Genomic DNA, 19,750 nt, shown 5'->3' with positions numbered 1-19,750 from the left:
TTCATGACCATCGCACGTCCCAAAGCACTTTACAGCCAATGAAGTACTTTTGAAGTGCTGCCATTTTGTGTACAGCAAGCTCCCAAGAACAGCAATGCAATAATGACCAGATAATCTGTGTGATGTTGATTGAGGGTTAAATATTGGTATGAACAATGGGAATAACTCCCCTGCTCTTCTTCAAACCATTACCACGGGAGCTTTTATATGAACCCAAGGCGGCAGACAGGCACTTGGGTTTAACATCTCATCTGAAAGACACACCTCCAACAGCGCAGCACTCCCTCAGTATTGCACTGGAATGTCGGACTAGATTTTGTTTGTGCTCAAGTCTAAAGAGCGGAACTCGATCCCACAACATTCTGACTGAGGCAAGACTGCTACCCACAGAGCCACAGCAGACAAGTCAGGCTAAATCAGTACCTTGGGATTGCCTTAAAAGACTTGCTTTTATGTAGCACCATTTCATGACCTTAGTGTCCCAAACACTTTACAGCCAATTAGATACTTTTTGAAGAGTAGTCACTGTTGCAATGTAGAAATGCAGCAGCCAATTTGTGCACAGCAAGCTCCCACAAACACTAACATGATAATGACCAGATAATCTATTTTAGTGATGTTATTTGAGGGCTAAGTATTGGTCAGCACATTTGTTCTCCAAAATAGTGCCAGAAGATCTTTTACATCCACGTGAGAGGACAGAAGGGGCCACAGGGGCTCACTTGTGAGTAAATATCAAGGGAATCTATTAATTTGTTCTATGTCTGGAGTCACCACAAACATTGTTGTCCCATATGCTGCAGTTTGGTACCAGTTAGGTAATAGTTTTAACCTCAGCAGCCCATCTGGTGGAGTTGCCCTCCACAAACAGCTATGTTGTTAAATATAATGTTTTTCAGACTTTAACAATGCGAGTGAAATTAATATTGACTTCTAAATTGAACTTGAACTCAATAAGTCTAGAAGGATATGTTGCGTTATGGAATCATACAGCACCGAAGGAGGCCATTCGGCCCATCAAGCCTAAGCCGGCTTTTGAAAGAGCGATCCAATTAGTCCCACTCCCTCTGGCTCTGTCCCCACAGCCCTGCAAATGTTTCCTTTAAGGAAATATCCAATTCCCTTTTCAAAGTTTCTACTGAATGTGCTTCCACCAGCCTTTCAGTCAATGTGTTCTAGATCATTACTTGCCGAGTAAAAAAAATTCTCACCTCCCTCTGGGTTTCTAAACAGACCTTTAGCATCTGTTCTTGAAAAGTGTTGAGTGGCGCCCGACTGTTTCACTCATGTAATGTAGAAAATTTTATCACTGGATACTGTGGCACCTCTTAGTGGTTGGTCACAGTGTAGCATTATTTTTCAGCAGCTCCATTTGCTGTACATCCTATGTTCCATTTCAAGAAACGCTTCAAAATAACCAAACATGAATAGGAGATGGGGGAAAGAGAAGGAGAAAATTTATCCAGGTAGCCCTATAGCCCAAAATATGTACTGACCTCAATGATGCAGCAATGGTGACTGGTACCCACAAGGATTGTAATTATGTCATTCATTCATTACACTTTAAAATCACACTAAGTAAAAGTAGCAACTCAGATGCAGGAGGTATATTTTTACATCATGGCAGAAATGTACAGATGAATTACACAGAATTTTATAGCACAGGAACTGGCTATTTGGCCCATCTTGTCTATGCTAATGTTTAAGCTCCACACACAAGAACAAGGAGAAGTAGACCATATGGCCCATCGAGCCTGTTCTGCCACTCAAAACAATTATGGCTGATCTTGGGTTTCAATTCCACTTTCCTGCCTGCTCCCCATATCCCTTTCTTCCCTGCGAGACCAAACATCTATCTAGCTATCCCAGCCGTAAATGTATTCAATGATGGAGCATCCACAACCCTCCGGGGTAGAGAATTCCAAACCCCGAGTGTAGTAATTTCATCTCATCTCAGTCCTGAATGATTAACCCCCACACGAGCCTCCTCTCACCTTGCTCCATTTCACCTCATCAACATATCCTTCTATTCCATTCTCCCTCATGTGCTTATCTAGCTTCCCCTTAAACCTCTCTATACTATTTGCCTCAAATATTCCTTGTGCTAGCGAGTTCCATATTCTCACATTTGGATATTGCACTCATTAGTAAGTTTGGAAATTGAGGCAGTGAGCTGTACAAGTTTTAAAAAAAGAAACAGCTGGGAACATTACAAGGGCCTCTAAATCTCAAAACTAGTTCCCTACATGTTCCAATGGCACAAAGCCAATATTCCATGATTTGCTAAGTTTGCATTCAAACTGAAGTGTTTGTTCGGGTGTAGTATTCACAAAGCCCAATACCTCATCAACACCAGGCTAATTATGGAGTGTATTACAAAGATATAACACAATCAAGGGATTCAAAGGAAATCAACCAGATATCAATCTATTCCAACCCTAATACACCGTGCAATGTTATCCAACTTCAGTTATTCTGCTACAAGGCATAAACTACAGATTTTATCCTCCCCTCAATATAATTTACCATAAATACATAACTATACAGCACAGCAGGCGGCCATTCAGCCCATCACACTCGTTCCAAAAGAGATATGCAATTTAGCCAACACCCCTGTTCTTATCCCCATAGTCCTTCAAGTATTTCCTTTTCTAGTATTTGTCCAATTTCCTTTCGAAAGTTACGACTGTATCTGCTTCCGCCACTCTTTCAGGCAGTACATACAAATCATAACTTGCTGTGTAGATGAAAAAAATTGTCATTTCTCCTCTGATTCTTTTACCTTAAATCTGTCTCCTCTGGTCACTGACTCTCCTTGCCACTGGAAACATTCTCCTATTCACTCGATCAAAACCGCTCATAATTTTGAACACCCCTGGTAAATGCTCCCTTCTCCATCCACAGGATGGAAGATGGTCCCATATCCAAGGACCTTTGGTATGGTCAGGTAGCCGGGGCCAGACGACCAGTGGGGCACACAAAGTTTTGTTTCATGGATGCTTACAAGTATGACAAGACCACCCTAAATGTCGACTATTGCACCTGGGGGTCACTAGCTGGTGAAAGAGGGAAACGGCAACACATCCTGTGGACTGGTGTACACTAAGCAGTGGCTACAGCAGCTTGGCAACAGGCGCCAATGTCAAGAACAACTCACAGGGTCAATTGGCAGCTTTACATGCAGCACTTGCACAGAACCTGCCTGTCAAGGATTGGCCTTCACAGCCATCAGCAAAGGTGCACCAAGAAAAGACACCCCACCGGGGCGGCACAGTGGTTAGCACCGCAGCCTCACAGCTCCAGTGATCTGGGTTCAGCTCTGCGTACTGCCTGTGCGGAGTTTGCAAGTTCTCCCTGTGACCGTGTGGGTTTCCACTGGGTGCTCCGGTTTCCTCCCACAGCCAAAGACTTGCAGGTTCATAGGTAAATTGGCCATTGAAAATTGCCCCTAATGTAGGTAGGAGAATGGTGGGGATGTGGTGGAGAATATGGGGTGAATGTAGGATTAATATAAATGGGTGGCTGTTGGTCAGCACAGACTCGGTGGGCCGAAGGGCCTGTTTCAGTGCTGTATCTCTAAATAAAATTTTAATAAGTGGATTGCTTGCTGTGTATCCATCATCTTTCATAGATGGAAACATGCTAACCAACATTCTCCACTCCAGGAGAATTATGCCAGCTACTTTTGTCTCTCCACATAAAGTCCCTAATCCCTGGTAACATTCTAGTAAATCTCCTCTGCACCCTCTCCAAGGCCTGACATCCTTCCTAAATTGAACACAATACTCAAGCTAAGGCATAACTAGTGACTTATAAAGTTTTAGCATAACTTCCTTGCTTTTCTATGCTATTCCTCCATTTAGAAAGCACATATGCTTAACAGCTGGATACGTGAGGCATGTGAAGTATTCTACACATGCTAAAACTGAACAATACAACTTAAGTTTGGAGAATTAGAATGGTGGGACTATAGATTGAGAACTTACCACCACTATTACATATGCAGCCAACATAACTGTAGTCAATAAACATCAATTCTGGAAATCAGTTAGAACTACAGTTTGTGACTGTCAACTGCAAGGCACAAGTTCAGAAATAAACCGTGCCTGGCATTACAGCGCTGCTTAATAATTAGAAATAAAATCATGCAACTTACAAATATTCCTATCCAATGTCCCCTGTTCAGTTACCTCAACAGCTTTGAAAAATGCTTTACATTGTGATGTCACAGTAGAGAAAATCCTTTATTGCAGCACACAAATTAAAGACTTGCAATTCGACAGCACTTTTCATGGCATCCCAAAGTGCTTTACAGTCAATGAAGTACTTTAGAAATGTAGTCACTGTTGTAATGTAAAGAACACAGCAGTCAATTTGCACACAGCAAGCTCCCACAAACAATAGGACAATGACTGGATTATTTCTTTTTGAGATGTTGATTGAGGGATAAATATTAGCCAGGACACCAGTGCGAACTCTACTGCTTTTCTGTGAAATTGTGCCATGGGACCTTTTACATCCACTTGAGGTGGCAGACCAGGGCTTGGTTTAACATCTCAACCGAAGGATGGCACCTCTGACAGTGCAACACTCTCCTAGTACTGCACTGGGACTGAATTGCGTGCAGAAGGACGTGGAGGCTTTGGAGAGGGTACAGAAGATGTTTACCAGGATGTTGCCTGGTCTGGAGGGCATTAGCTATGAGGAGAGGTTGGATAAACTCGGTTTGTTTTCACGAACGTCGGAGGTGGAGGGGCGACATGATAAGAGGTTTACAAAGTTATGAGCGGCATGGACAGAGTGGATAGTCAGAAGCTTTTTCCCAGGGTGGAAGAATCAGTTACTAGGGGACATAGGTTTAAGGTGAGAGGGGCAAAGTTTAGAGGGGATGTGCGAGGCAAGTTCTTTACACAGAGGGTGGGGAGTGCCTGGAACTTGCTGCTGGGGGAGGTGGTGGAAGCAGGTACCATAGAGACGTTTAAGAGCCATCTTGACAAATACATGAATAGGATGGGAATAGAGGGATACAGTCCCCGGAAGTGCAGAAGGTTTTAGTTTAGGCAGGCATCAAGATCGGCGCTGGCTTGGAGGGCCGAATGGCCTGTTCCTATGCTGTACTGTTCTTTGGTCGTTGTAAGCCTGGATTTTTGTGCTCACGTCTCTGAAGTGGGATATGCACCCACAACATGCTGGTTCAGGTGAGAGAGTGCTGCCCACTGAACCACAGCCTTTTTTTTATTCATTCGTGGGATGTGAGCATCACTGGCGAGGCCAGTATTTGTTGCCCATCCCTAATTGCCTTTGAGAAGGTGGTGGTGAGCTGCCTTCTTGAACCGCTGCAGTCCTTGGGTTGTAGGTACACCCACAATGCTGTTAGGAAGGGAGCTCCAGGATTTTGACCCAGGGACAATGAAGGAACCGTGATATAGTTCCAAGTCAGAATGGTGTGCGACTTGGAGGGGAACTTGCAGGTGGTGGTGTTCCCATGCATCTGCTGCCCTTGCCCTTCTAGTTGGGAGAGGTTGCGGGTTTGGAAGGTGCTGTCGAAGGAGCCTTGGTGAGTTGCTGCAGTGCATCTTGTAGATGGTACACACTGCTGCCACTGCATCAGTGGTGGAGGGAGTGAATGTTGAAGGTGGTGGATGGGGTGCCAATCAAGCGAGCTGCTTTGTCCTGGATGGCGCAAGCTTCTCGAGTGTTGCTGGAGCTGCACCCATCCAGGCAAGTGGAGAGTATTCCATCACACTCCTGACTTGTGCCTTGTAGATGGTGGACAGGCTTTGGGGAGTCAGGTGGTGAGTTACTCGCCGCAGGATTCCTAGCCTCTGACCTGCTCTTGTAGGCACAGCATTTACACGGCTGGTCCAGTTCAGTTTCTGGTCACTAAATAGAACTATGACAGTGTGAATTGGAACAATGGCTTTCCAAACACAACGCAAAAGGTGCTTGAAGGACTACTGGCTTCTTTGAATAGTATTTGAAAATTCTCTCTCCCCCACCACAGGAGGCAGGAGGTCAAGAGAATTGTTCTCTTTTGTTTTGACTAAACTCTTTAGAAAAAAAAACAGCTGAGCAAAATTAACTCATTAAAAATAAATTTACAGTCAAGACGCTCCCATCAGATTCATCTCAAGACATTGGCGTCCGTTAAAAGCACTACAATAAATGCAAGTTATTGACATCAGGTAAAGCAGTTTATTGTACAAAGCTCTGCAACTGATGCAAAGCCTTGCTGGTAGCTGGTTTGAGTATGCTAAACAGGTGTACAAGGTCCAATGTCCTGGCCTGTTCGGTTATATTTATTAAAAAAGGAAAATTATTGTTGCTGCTCGTGTTATTACATTTTGCTCCTTGGATTGTAGTTTGGCTTTGGTGCCACTTGTCACTTTCTCAGTCAGACCGTCTCTTCACTTTTCTATAGTTGCTGCTCATATTTAAGTTCCACCGTACAAAGCAAGATGGAATTCCTTTTGGGGGTTTAACATAGCACTGCGTGATCTTGATAACAATGACAAGTTCATGAGTGACAGCGAACGCAGATGCTAAAAACAGGAGTTTTAGTCCACAGTCATCAGGACCAGAGTTCATAGACTGCTTGGGTCCAGTGGTCCTCGTCACCTCTGCCTCATGAAAGGCCCGTCAAGAGCTGCATCTCCTGCTACAGGATAATCTGGAATGAACACAGCTCTTCCCAAAGGGCTGTTGTTTACCACAACATAAAGATTCTGCATGGAACCAGAGCCAACCAAGCCACTACACAGAACATCTACCACTGCCAGTCTGTAGCACGCACGTGTATCAAGTTAACAGTTTGTTTGCAAAAGGCAATACTTCCATCAATAGCTTTGTATATACAAAAAGAGGCACCAGCTGAAACAGATGCACAGCTTCCACAAGGTGGGAGTGTTGTGTAGGATCAGGAAAAGGCCCTTCTGCCCCTTGAGCCTGTTCTGACATTCAATTAAATCAAGGCTGATCTGTATCTTAACTCTATTTACCTGCCTTGGTTCCATATCCCTTAATGCCCATATCCAAACAAATCTATCAATCTCAAGTTTTGAAATTTTCAACGGAGCCACAGCATCGACAGCTTTTTGTTGGGGCAGGGGAAAGGGTTCCCGATTTCCACTATCCTTTGTGTGAAGAAGTGTTTTCTGACATCAGCCCCAAATGGCCTAGCTCTAATTTTGATCATTCCTTGTTTTGGACCCCCCCACTCACCCCACCAGAAGAAATAGATTCTCTCTATCTATCCTATTAACTCCTTTAATCTTCTTAAATACCTCAATACTGATAGGAACACAAGGAGTTGGAGCTGGAGTAGGCCACATGGCTCGTCAAAACTGCTCCGCCATTCAATGATCACAGCTGATCTACATCAAATCCACTTTCCTGCCCTATTCCAGGCCCCTTTATTCCCTTAGTGCCCAAAAATCCATCAATCTCTGTCTTGAATATACTCAACCAATGAGCATCCACAGCTCTCTGGGTAGAGAATTCCAAAGATACACAACCCTCTGAGTAAAGAAAATGGCCGTCCCCTTATCCTGAGACTGTGTTCCAGCCAGGGGAAAGTCTCTCAGCATCTACCCTGTCAAGCCCTCTCAGAATTTATGTTTCAATGAGATAAATACTTGAAAAGGAGAAATTTGCAGCACTATAGGTAAAGAGCAGTGAGACTAACTGTCTAGACACGATGGGCTGAATGGCTTCCTGCTGTGTCGTAAGGGGCCAAGTGTTAAACTGAGGCCTCATCTGCCTACTCTGATAAAAGATCCTATGACAAAGAGGAGCAGGGAAGCTCTTCTGATGTCCAGAGGGTAAATTTCCTCGTCTGAAATTGCACATGTATCCACATTACTTTGGGTTCATCCATACAGGTCTTCGGAAGATGGTTCTATGGGCAAGTTTTTCAAAGAATACTTCTATCCAAGAAATGCTGTATAATTCCATATGTTCTATTATTTTACTTCATATACTTAGAGATTAAATAAACCATTTCTATTGCAAGTGATCAGAAACACATGCACAGTTTAAAAGTGCTGGATGTACTTTATAGTTTTCAAAGGGCCGATGCAGACCACCACAAGCACAGCTGGCTAAAAGAACGGCTTTCATTATGTGAAAGGAATTTTGGTCTCTAAGATTCTGCTCCCCTGCTGATATACAAGCCAGAAGTGTATACAGGTGCTCTAACCACCACCACCAATTCTGGATGTAGGGGCTCATTTCTCTTCACCAGGCCTCTACTTGGCAATTCCATAAACACTGCAATGTAAAACACACTGTGCTTTCATTTCGAGTGCTGCCCAAGGTCCTATTATTTGCTGCTTCAACATGGAGAGGTGCGTGCATGCGCAGGGTGGGGAGGAAGACACAGGGAAGATCTGGACCGCAGACTACTAAATGATATTTAACTTACTTAAAAGTGCTAGCCATCTTTAAGTAAATATTTTCACCTTCCTGCCCTCCAATCCCGCTACTTCGTGGGATATCCTGCCACTTGTGCGTAGAGATCTGCAGGTTGAGAGTTGGCCTGTTCAGTCACAAGACCACCAATGGCAGAAACTTTCGACCTTGAGTAGACGTCATCCTTGAATTGAGGGACAGCTGACGACAACGAGGGGGAGACTAAGTTTTTTTTTAAAAATTCCTTCATGGGATGTGGGCATCGCTGGCTAGGCCAGCATTTATTGCCCATCCCTAATTGCCCTTGGACTGAGTGGCCATCTCAGTGCATTAAGAATCAACCACATTGCTGTGGATCTGGAGTCACGTGTAGGCCAGACCAGGTAAGGATGGCAGATTTCCTTCCCTAAAAAGGACATTAGTGAACCAGATGGGTTTTTACAGCATTCGACAACGGTTTCATAGTCACCATTAGACTATGTAAGAGATTTGGGACGGTCAGTAAGTGCCTGCATTTTATGGTTGTCCATCATTTGCGAGAGTCTTGTTGAACCAGGTTTCATTATATCCGAAGGGTATACACAGCTAGCTGTTACACTCTACTCAACTACAATGGTCACGTGGGACCTACACAGGCCATTCTAACTTTTGATACGACTAAGAGTGTGAAACTAAAAGCATAATTCTATTACAGGCTTTTGTACATGCAATGATCATTTTTGTGGCAATTCTCTTAACAGTTTTTACCTGAAGGTACTGCCTCCAAATTCTTGTTTGATTATTTGACCAGATGAGGCTTGAAGGAGAACATTCCTGTTCATTTGTGCGAGTGTTACTTTTGTAACCGAAGTTGCAGCACCTGATTATAGAAAACCAAGTTTATTCCTTTGAGAAGTTAACAGTATTCTGGTGAGGAAATTGTCAGTCTACTATTATACTTGTATAGTTTCACACTTTAGACAAAATGAGATATAATGTACTAATAAATAAAGGTGAAATGTTTTCTAAATTAACGCTTACATTGATACAGCATCTTAGACAACCTCAGGCATCCCAAAGCACTTTATAGCCAATGAAATAATTTTTGAAGTGTAGTCAGCATTGTAACATAGGGGAAGCAGCAGCTGATTTGCACATAGCAAGATCCCACAAACAGCAGACAACCAACCAGCCAGATAATCTGTTTCAGGCCAGAGCACTGGCAAGAACTTTTAGATAGTGGCATGAGATCTTTTATATCCATTTAATGGACAGAGGGGGTGCCTCAGTTTAACCTATTAAAAAGACAGCACCTCCAACAGTGCAGCACTCCATCAGTACGGGCACTGGGAGGATGTTGTGCTCAAGTTGCTGGAGTGGGATTTGAATCCACAATCTCCTGACTCATAGACGAGACTGCTACCCACTGAGCCATTGCTGAAGCTCAACAGGATAAGTTTGGCAATGATGGAATATTTCTGCGCACCTTAAGTGACAGCGCAACCAATTAGTTTTCATAACATTTACATTTCAGTGATCACTGTGTTGCATTGCGATGTCAACTATTTTACATTCAATTGAACAGTATCTGTATGAATGAGGTGCACTTCCTAACTTGGATTGCTAATCATGTGTTATTATCTACAAGATGGTTAATAAGCGATCAGTCAGATCTACAAATTAAAAGAAAACTATTAGCAGAACAAATGCTGTGACGACTGCTATGCGTGTCTGAATTCAGATAGCGATTGATTGCACTTGCAGTTCTGAATTTAACTGGAACTGCCGATACAGATCACAGAAACATACACCACAGAAGGCGGTCGTTTGGCCCATTGTCCTGTGCCGGCTTTTTGAACGAACTATCCAATTAATCTCACTCCCCTGCACTTTCCCATAGCCCGCTATTATTTTTTTCCGCTTCAAGTATTTATCCAATTCTCTTTTCAAAGTTACTGCTGAATCTTCTTCCACTGCCCTTTCAGGCAGCGTGTTCCACGTCACAACAACTCGCTGTGTAAAAAAACACTTCCTTCTGTTGCCTCCGGTTATTTTGCCAATCACCGTAACTCTGTGGCCTCTTAGTGAGCCTTCAGACACTGGAAACATATTCATGATTTTGGACATCTCTATCAAATCTTTTCTTAACCTTCTCTGCTCTAAGGAATATAATCCCACCTTCTCCAGTCTCTCCACCTAACTGAAGTCCCTCAATTCTGGTACCATTCTGGTAAATATCTTCGGCAGCCTCTCCCAAGGCCTTGACATCCTCTTGGAATCAAGAAGTTTTTGAAAGTTAAAATCAGCAACAGGAAAAGCTTTCAAACCACCATTAAAGTGCAAAGTAGTCAGGAACAGACAAAAATAAAATCACTCAGGGGTGCCAGGGTTCGAAAAGAAATTAGCAAGTGTATGCTTATATGCCTCCACCCCTTTATTCTTTTTTAGTCCATTCCAAGCTATGTTATTAGCAGCCACGAGCAGCTAACTCCAAGGCCACAGTCAATGTCACACTTACTCAATGCCTCTTAACAACGCAGCAGAGTTAAGAAACTCAAAAACTGTGAGGAGGCCAAGCTCAACACACACAAGGCCATGACAAACCACAAGTTGGGGCATTAAAGAACCACTCAATCATGGAAGAAGTATTTAGCTTTCATTTTATCCCCAATCAGGTTTTAAAGCAACACATCTAGCTGTCAGCAAAAACAGCTCAAGAGCGTGTGACATGCTTGTCAAATTAATGAGTTTAGAAAAATGACACCATCACCAACCAAATGTCATTTATTTGCTATTTGGAAGCTAGGTTTGCACATGTACTTACTAGTTTGAACTTCTTTGACCTGGTTTTGAGATAGAGGAATAACAACATGGTTTGGGGGTCTTTGCAAAGTCACTGTTTGAGTTCTAGGCAGCGTGCTTGCTTGTGACTTGGTAAGTACTCCAGACTGTTGAGTGGCCTGCAAGTGAAGCAAATTATAACTGGTAGAAAGCAGACAAATTTGGTCCAGCTGCTGTGCGTAAATGTTCTTTTTATATAAAGCTCCTCATGCCTTTCGTAACTTTCCTTTAACAAGGAAATCCAGGTGTCTGGCACAATAATCACATCTCATATTCTCAATAGTTCATATTTTGGCTGACATGAAGTCTGTGCAAAAACAGTTTTAAAAATCTGTCAGATTACCTTACGTAAAAGCAAAATCATGCAGCACAGAAGAGGCCATTCAGCCCATCATGCCTATGCTAGCTATTTGAAACAGCTAGCCAATTAGTCGCACCACCCCACTCTTTCCCAAAGGACATAGGTTTCTCCTTTTCAAATACATGTCCAATTCCCTTCTGAAATTTTCTTCCACCACCCTTTTGGGCAGTGCATGCCAGATCACAACAATTCAGTGTAAAAAAATTCCGACCACCACCGCCCTCTGGTTCTTGTGTAAATTACCTTAAAAGAAGATAGAAATTTGTCACATTGGTCTATATAATCAGATTTGATTCCCAACACCACCACCATTTTCAGGTGTTGGTGTATAATAGTAATATGGTTGTTTCTTACCATCTGTGGTGATGACAAGCTCTGCAGGACTTTTGCCTGCTGTGTAGCACTGGTTACTGTGATAGTCTTCGTCACCTGCCCTGGGTTGGCTTGTTTCGATGCTCCAGATACAGCTGCAAGGGTAGCAGCTGGAGCTGCAGGTTTCTGTAGGCACTGTTGAATGAAAGCCTGGGAGTTCGGCATCAACTTCCGTAAGGCAGGTAAACTTCGCTAGGGAAAAATTAATACACAAATAGTTTGCAGAATTGTTTTCCTCTAATGGAATCATTGTGGAATGTTCTAAACAATGCAAGAGTTCTAGAATTGAATTCTTACAATATTAACTCAATTATCTTACTTAAAACAGATCACTTTCCAGCCAAGATAGGTGAACAAAACTACAAATTTCTCAACAAACCCAACATCCAAAATGCACATCGAAAGTGCAGAGGCGAAAACCTGACAGTTATTCAATTTTCATCTATTAAGTAAGCAAACAAAATGAGTTTTAGATGGCAGAAGGGGCAGCTCATCATCTTCCATAACTGTTTTAATGTTAGAACAGTTTCCTCACACCTCCGCATCCATCACGAAGCTGCCTAACAAGCATCACCGTGAACCTCACTACCACACGGAGTGCTTGAGGTGAATAGCATAGATGCGCTTAAGAAGCTAGATAATCACATGAGAAAGGGCACAGAAAGATATTTTGATAGCATTATGAAGTAAATATAGTGTGAGGGGAGACTGGCGTGGAGCATAAATGCCAGCAGAGACCAATTGGGTAGAAGGGCCTGCTTTTGTGCTGTACATTCTATGTGATCTCCGTCCTGAATTTAGTCTCCACAAATGGAAAGGCAGGTAAGGATTAGATTCTGGGTGGGCAGTGGAAGGCTGGTAAACTATTATTTAATAAAACCTGAGAATTAGAAGAATATTTCAAGATCCCTCTAAGCACCACTATCAAGCAGAACAAAAACTAGGATTATTAAAACATTTTCTGAGATTTAAATAAAAGCAAAATACTGTAGATGCTGGAAATCTGAAACGAAAACAAAGTGCTGGAAATACACAGCTGGTCTGGCAGCATCTGTGGGGAGAGAAACAGAATTAATGTTTCAGGTCTGTGACCTTTCATCAAAATTGATGAACTGGTGGTAGAGTTCACTGGTTTGAAAGGTGCTGTCAAAGGAGCCTTGGTGAGTTGCTGCAGTGCATCTTGTAGATGGTACACACTGCTGCCACTGTACATCGGTGGTGAAGGGAGTGAATGTTGAAGGTGGTGGATGGGGCTGCTTTGTCCTGGATGGTGTCGAGCTTCTTGAGTGTTGTTGGAGCTGCACCCATCTGGGCGAGTGGAGAGTATTCCATCACATTCCTGACTTGTGCCTTATAGATGGTGGACAGGCTTTGGGGAGTCAGGTGAGTTACTCAACACACAATTCCTGCTCTTGCAGCCACAGTATTTATGTAGCTGGTCCAGTTCAGTTTTTGGTCAATTGGCAACCCCCAGGATGTTGATAGTAGGGGACCCAGTGATGGCAATGCCATTGAACATCAAGGGGTGATGGTTAGATTCTCTCTTGCTTGAGATGGTCATTGCCTGGCACTTGTGTGGTCCAAATGTAACTTGCCACTTAACAGCCCGAACTTGGATGTTGTCCAGGTCTTGTTGCATATGGACACGGATTGTGTCAGTATCCAAGAAGTCACGAATGGTGCTGAATCATCAGTGAACATCCCCACTTTTGATCTTATGATGGAGGAAAGGTCATTGATGAAGCTTTTTGTAGGAGATGTCAGAGTTCACAGCACAGAAACAGGTCATTTGGCCCAGGATGGTCCAAACATAATATTTTTACTCCACGCAAGCTTTCTCCCACCCCACTTCATCTGACCTTATCTGCGTAATCTTCCATTCCTTTCTCCCTCATGTTTTCTAGCTGCCTCTTAAATACATCTATGTAATTCCTCTCAACTACTCCACATAGAAGCAGGTTTTTCATTCTCAGCATTCTCTGTGTAAAGCAGCTTCTCCTGAATTCCTTACTGGATTTATTCAGTGACCAACTCATTTATGGACTTTGGACTCATCAGAAAGTGGAAATATCATCGCCAAGTGTAAGCTTTTTTTTTCTTTCATGGGATGAGGGCATCGCTGGCAAGGCCAGCATTTGTTGCCCATCCTTAATTGCTTTTGGCAACTTAGTGGCTTGCTAGGTCATTTCAGAGGGCAGTTAAGAGTCAACCACATTGCTGGGAGTCTGGATTCACATGTCGGCCAGACCAGGTAAGGATGGCAGATTTCCTTCCCTCAAGGACATTGTTGTAAAAATCCATCTGGTTCATTCAATTTATGATAGTTTCACAGCATCATTACTGAGACTAGCTTTTAATTCCATATTTTTTTAATTAATGAATGGAGTTTAAATTCCACCAACTGCCATGATGGGATCTGAACCCCTGTCCCCAGGACATTAGACTCAGCCTCTGGATTACCAGTTTAGTGACATTACCACGAACCACCGTCTCCATGGCCCCCGTCAGACCACCTACAGGACACAAGTCAGGAGTGTGATGGAATACTCTCCACTTGCCCGGATGAGTGCAACTCTCAAAGTTGAAGGTCGACACCATCCAGGACAAAGCAGCCCCCTTGATCGGCACCCCACCCTCCACCTTCAACATTCACTCCCTCTACCACCGACGCACAGTGGCAGCAGTGGGCATCATATACAAGATGCACTGCAGCAACTCACCTTGACAAACCCGTGACCACTACCACCTAGAAGAACAAGGGTAGCAGATGCACGGGAACACCACTGCCTACAAATTCCCCTCCAAGCCACACACCATCCTTGCAAATATATAGCTATTCCATCAATGTCACTGGGTCAAAATCCTGGAACACCCTCCTTAACAACACGCTCCCTTCCCTAACAGTACTTATACCACATGGATTGCAGCAGTTCAAGGCGGTGGCTCATCACCGCCTTTAGAAGGGCAATTAGAGGGGGCAATAAATGCTGACCTCGCTGTGACATCCGTGTCACTTGAAAGAATACAAAAAAACCTCTCAAATCTTAAGGCCTCTATCAGGTCACCCAACATTAAACCTCTTGATATTTGCTGGAACATGCTGAGCGCAATCTGACTGATGCTTTGAGTTTAGACAACAATGACTGCACATCAAGGGATAACAGTGACTGCACTTCACCAAGGGCTTACGTGATTGCACATTCTTAGTCACGTCCATATCATCTCGCAGTCGCATCCACCACCAGAATGTTACCAGGTCTCAAAAGGTTAAAATATGAGGAGATATCACATAAACTCACCTTTTATTCCCTGGTTAAGGGAATAAACTGATTGAGTTTTCCTCAGATTTTAAAAGAAATTGATAGGGTAGATGGAGAGAAACTTTTTTCATTAGTGGGAGAGTCTAGGACAATGGAAATTAACAGTACAATCAGAGCCAGACCATTCAGGAGAGGGGTTAAGAAATATTTCATGCAAAGAGTTGAAGAAGAGTGGAACTCTCTCGCACAAAAAGCAGCAGATGCTAGCTCAATTAATTTTAAATCAGAGATCAATAGATATTTGCCAGCCCAAGGGCATGAAGGGATATGGAACCAAGCTGGGTGGATGGAGCTCAGATACAGATCAGCTATGATCTCATTGAATGGCGGAATAGGCTCGAGGGGCTAAATGGTCTACTCCTGTTCCTATGTTCCTAGCATGGGTTAAGTTTCCTCAGCATGTTCTGAAAAATATATACAGGTGCATTAAGTTGGTTGCCAAAAGCTAGTCCACACAACTATGAGGAGTGAATGTATTTGTATAGGTTACCAAGAAACATTTATGCTACACTGCTTTGTATTTCGCACCTCTTCTAAGCTACAGTCACATTTTCAGATTTAGATGGAGTCTTTGACAAAATGCAAAATTAAGACTTTTTAAAAAAAATTTTCTCACTCTCATACCAACCCCACTGAAGTGGATAGCCTACATCAACAGAAACCAGAGATGTCAAAGGCCTCACTCGGTTAAACAAAGGAATGTTCATTATTACCATGCAGCAGCACTCGATTTACACCACTGACCATTCTCAGTGAGCTGTACAAACAGTGCTCTCTACTGTTTTTGAACAGGTACTGAGGCACTCGATTACTTTGAAAACAAAAAGCAGCCAACGAAAAAACCACTCACCCATTCAACCTGCTTTTCCAACACCCCCACTTCCCCCATATGGTCCCAGACTAGCAATCCATTGGCTGGGACGAATCATCCCGAGACCAACAGTTCAAACCTCATCCTGGCAGTGAGAGAATTTGATTTTAGTTTTCCCGCCCCCCCCCCCCCCCCACAAGTGATCATGAAACTCAGATTTTTCTTAAAGAGCCAACCTATTTCCTTCAGAGGAAGAAACTAGCTATCCTTAAAAGGGGTCATGAAATATCTTTAGCAAACAGGGTTAAGGAAAATCCCAAAGCCTTTTATTCATATATAAGGAGCAAGAGGGTAACTAGAGAAAGGATTGGCCCACTCAAGGACAAAGGAGGAAAGTTATGCGTGGAGTCAGAGAAAATGGGTGAGATTCTAAACGAGTACTTTGCATCGGTATTCACCGAGGAGAGGGACATGACGGATGTTCAGGTTAGGGACAGATGTTTGATTACTCTGGGTCAAGTCGGCATAAGGAGGGAGGAAGTGTTGGGTATTCTAAAAGGCATTAAGGTGGACAAGTCCCCAGGTTTCTGTGGGAAGCGAGAGGGGAAATAGCTGGGGCCTTAACAGATATCTTTGCAGCATCCTTAAACATGGGTGAGGTCCCGGAGGACTGGAGAATTGCTAATGTTGTCCCCTTGTTTAAGAAGGGTAACAGGGAAAATCCAGGTAATTATAGACCGGTGAGCCTGACGTCAGTGGTAGGGAAGCTGCTGGAGAAGATACTAAGGGATAGGATCTATTCCCATTTGGAAGAAAATGGGCTTATCAGTGATAGGCAACATGGTTTTGTGCAGGGAAGGTCATGTCTTACCAACTTAATAGAATTCTTTGAGGAAGTGACAAAGTTGATTGATGAGGGAAGGGCTGTAGATGTCATATACATGGACTTCAGTAAGGCGTTTGATAAGGTTCCCCATGGTAGGTTGATGGAGAAAGTGAAGTCGCATGGGATCCAGGGTGTACTAGCTAGATGGATAAAGAACTGGCTGGGCAACAGGAGACAGAGAGTAGCAGTGGAAGGGAGTTTCTCAAAATGGAGACGTGTGACTAGTGGTGTTCCACAGGGATCCGTGCTGGGACCACTGTTGTTTGTGATATACATAAATGATTTGGAGGAAAGTATAGGTGGTCTGATTAGCAAGTTTGCAGACGACACTAAGATTGGTGGAGTAGCAGATAGTGAAGGGGACTGTCAGAGAATACAGTAGAATATAGATAGATTGGAGAGTTGGGCAGAGAAATGGCAGATGGAGTTCAAATCAGGGTAAACGCGAGGTGATGCATTTTGGAAGATCCAATTCAAGAGTGAACTATACAGTAAATGGAAAAGTCCTGGGGAAAATTGATGTACAGAGAGATTTGGGTGTTCAGGTCCATTGTTCCCTGAAGGTGGCAACGCAGGTCAATAGAGTGGTCAAGAATGCATACGGCATGCTTTCCTTCATCGGACGGGGTATTGAGTACAAGAGTTGGCAGGTCATGTTACAGTTGTATAGGACTTTGGTTCGGCCACATTTGGAATACTGCGTGCAGTTCTGGTCGCCACATTACCAAAAGGATGTGGATGCTTTGGAGAGGGTGCAGAGGAGGTTCACCAGGATGTTGCCTGGTATGGAGGGCGCTAGCTATGAAGAGAGGTTGAGTAGATTAGGATTATTTTCATTAGAAAGGCGGAGGTTGAGGGGGGACCTGATTGAGGTGTACAAAATCATGACGGGTATAGACAGGGTGGATAGCAAGAAGCTTTTTCCCAGAGTGGGGGATTCAAATACTAGGGGTCACGAGTTCAAAGTGAGAGGGGAAAAGTTTAGGGGGGATATGCGTGGAAAGTTCTTTACGCAGAGGGTGGTGGGTGCCTGGAACGCGTTGCCAGCGGAGGTGGTAGATGCGAACACGATAGCGTCTTTTAAGATGTATCTAGACAGATACATGAATGGGTAGGAAGCTAAGAGATACAGACCCTTAGAAAATGGGCGACATGTTTAGGTAGAGGATCTGGATCGGCGCATGCTTGGAGGGCCGAAGGGCCTGTTCCTGTGCTGTAATTTTCTTTGTTCTTACACAGTCTGGACCTGTACGTGACTCCAGTCCCACACTACTGTGGGTGACACTCAACAGCCCTTTGAAGTGACCCAGCGAGTCACACACTCAGTTGCATCGAGAGACAGCACTGCAGTGGCTTAAAGGGGGAGGAATTCTTAAAATGCATACAGGAAAGCTTTTTGAGCCAGTACGTAGAAAGTCCTACAAGAGAAGGGGCAGTACTGAAACTAATCCTAGGGAATGAAGCTGCACAAGTGGTAGAAGCATCAGTGGGGGAGCATTTTGAGGATAGTGACCAGTGACAGTAGTTATGGAAAAGGACAATGACGGGCCAGAAATAAAAGGCACTGAATTGTGGGGGGGGTTGGGGGGGGGGGGGGGAAGGCCAATTTCAATTCGATAAAACAGGATCTGACCAAAGTGGACAGGGAGCATCTACTTGTAGGAAAGTCGACAACAGACCAGTGGGAGTGATTCGAAGAGGAAATAGTGAGGGCTCAGAGCCAACATGTACCCGTTAAGGTGAAGGGTAGGACCATCAAGTCCAGGGAACCCTGGATGTCAAGGGATATAGAGGATTACATCAGGGAAAAAAAAAAAAAAGGAGGCTTATGGCAGATTCTGAGCACTGAAAACAGCAGAGGCACTAGAGGAGTATACCAAGTGTAGGGGGTACTTAAAATAGTAATTAGGAAAGCGAAGAGGGGACATAAAAAAACATTGGCGGTCAATATAAAGGAAAATCCCAAGACGTTTTATAAGTATATTAAGGGGGAGAGGATAACCAGGCAAAGAGTAAGGCCCATTCAGGACCAAAGTGGCAATGTGTGTGTGGAGCGGGAGGACATAGGTGAGGTTTTAAATGGTGACTTTTCATCATGGAGAAGGACGATGTAGGTGTAGAGATCAGGGAGGGGGATTGCAATATACTTAAATATATTAACATTGAAAGGGAGGATGTATTAGCTGTTTTAGCAGGCTTAAAAGTGGATAAATCCCCAGGTCCAGATGAGATGTAACGCAGGCTGTCATGTGAGGCAAGGAAGGAGATAGCAGGGGCTCTGACACAAATTTTCAAATCCTCTCTGGCCACAGGAGAGGTGCCAGAGGATTGGAGGACAGCGAACGTGGTACCATTATTCAAGAAGGGTAGCAGGGATAAACCAGGTAATTACAGGCCGGTGATTCTAATGTCAGTGGTTGGGAAACTATTGGAAAAAATTCTGAGGGACAGGATTAATCTCCACTTGGAGAGGCAGAGAATAATCAGGGATAGTCAGCACGGCTTTGTCAGGGGGAGATCGCCTCCAACTAACTTGATTGAACTTTTCCAGGAGGTGACTAGATGTGTTTCTTTTGGGCCTCCTTATCTCGAGAGACAATGGATACGCGCCTGGAGGTGGTCAGTGGTTTGTGAAGCAGCGCCTGGAGTGGCTATAAAGGCCAATTCTGGAGTGACAGGCTCTTCCACAGGTGCTGCAGAGAAATTTGTTTGTTGGGGCTGTTGCACAGTTGGCTCTCCCCTTGCGCCTCTGTCTTTTTTCCTGCCAACTA

At 43.8% G+C, this 19,750-nt stretch overlaps 1 protein-coding gene across 5 annotated transcripts in view; it reads right to left on the bottom strand.

Annotated features, from left to right (window-relative positions):
• LOC137369733 (transcription initiation factor TFIID subunit 4-like) overlaps positions 1 to 19,750 on the bottom strand; it is a 190,562-nt gene that overhangs the window by 121,527 nt on the left and 49,285 nt on the right. For all 5 annotated transcript variants that reach the window (XR_010975002.1, XM_068031115.1, XM_068031116.1 and 2 more), the window contains exons 7-9: positions 11,945 to 12,154; positions 11,213 to 11,348; positions 9,157 to 9,268 (exon numbers count right to left, since the gene is read on the bottom strand). Coding sequence is in view for 4 of the 5 variants with exons in the window: in XM_068031115.1 (XP_067887216.1) it covers positions 9,157 to 9,268; positions 11,213 to 11,348; positions 11,945 to 12,154 (458 nt within the window). In the remaining variant the exon portion in view is untranslated. The remainder of the gene's footprint in view (positions 1 to 9,156; positions 9,269 to 11,212; positions 11,349 to 11,944; positions 12,155 to 19,750) is intronic.

The sequence above is a fragment of the Heterodontus francisci genome, chromosome 5, assembly GCF_036365525.1.
Source record: "Heterodontus francisci isolate sHetFra1 chromosome 5, sHetFra1.hap1, whole genome shotgun sequence".
In the NCBI taxonomy this organism is placed as follows: domain Eukaryota; kingdom Metazoa; phylum Chordata; class Chondrichthyes; order Heterodontiformes; family Heterodontidae; genus Heterodontus; species Heterodontus francisci.
This window is presented reverse-complemented; position numbering and strand designations above follow the sequence as displayed.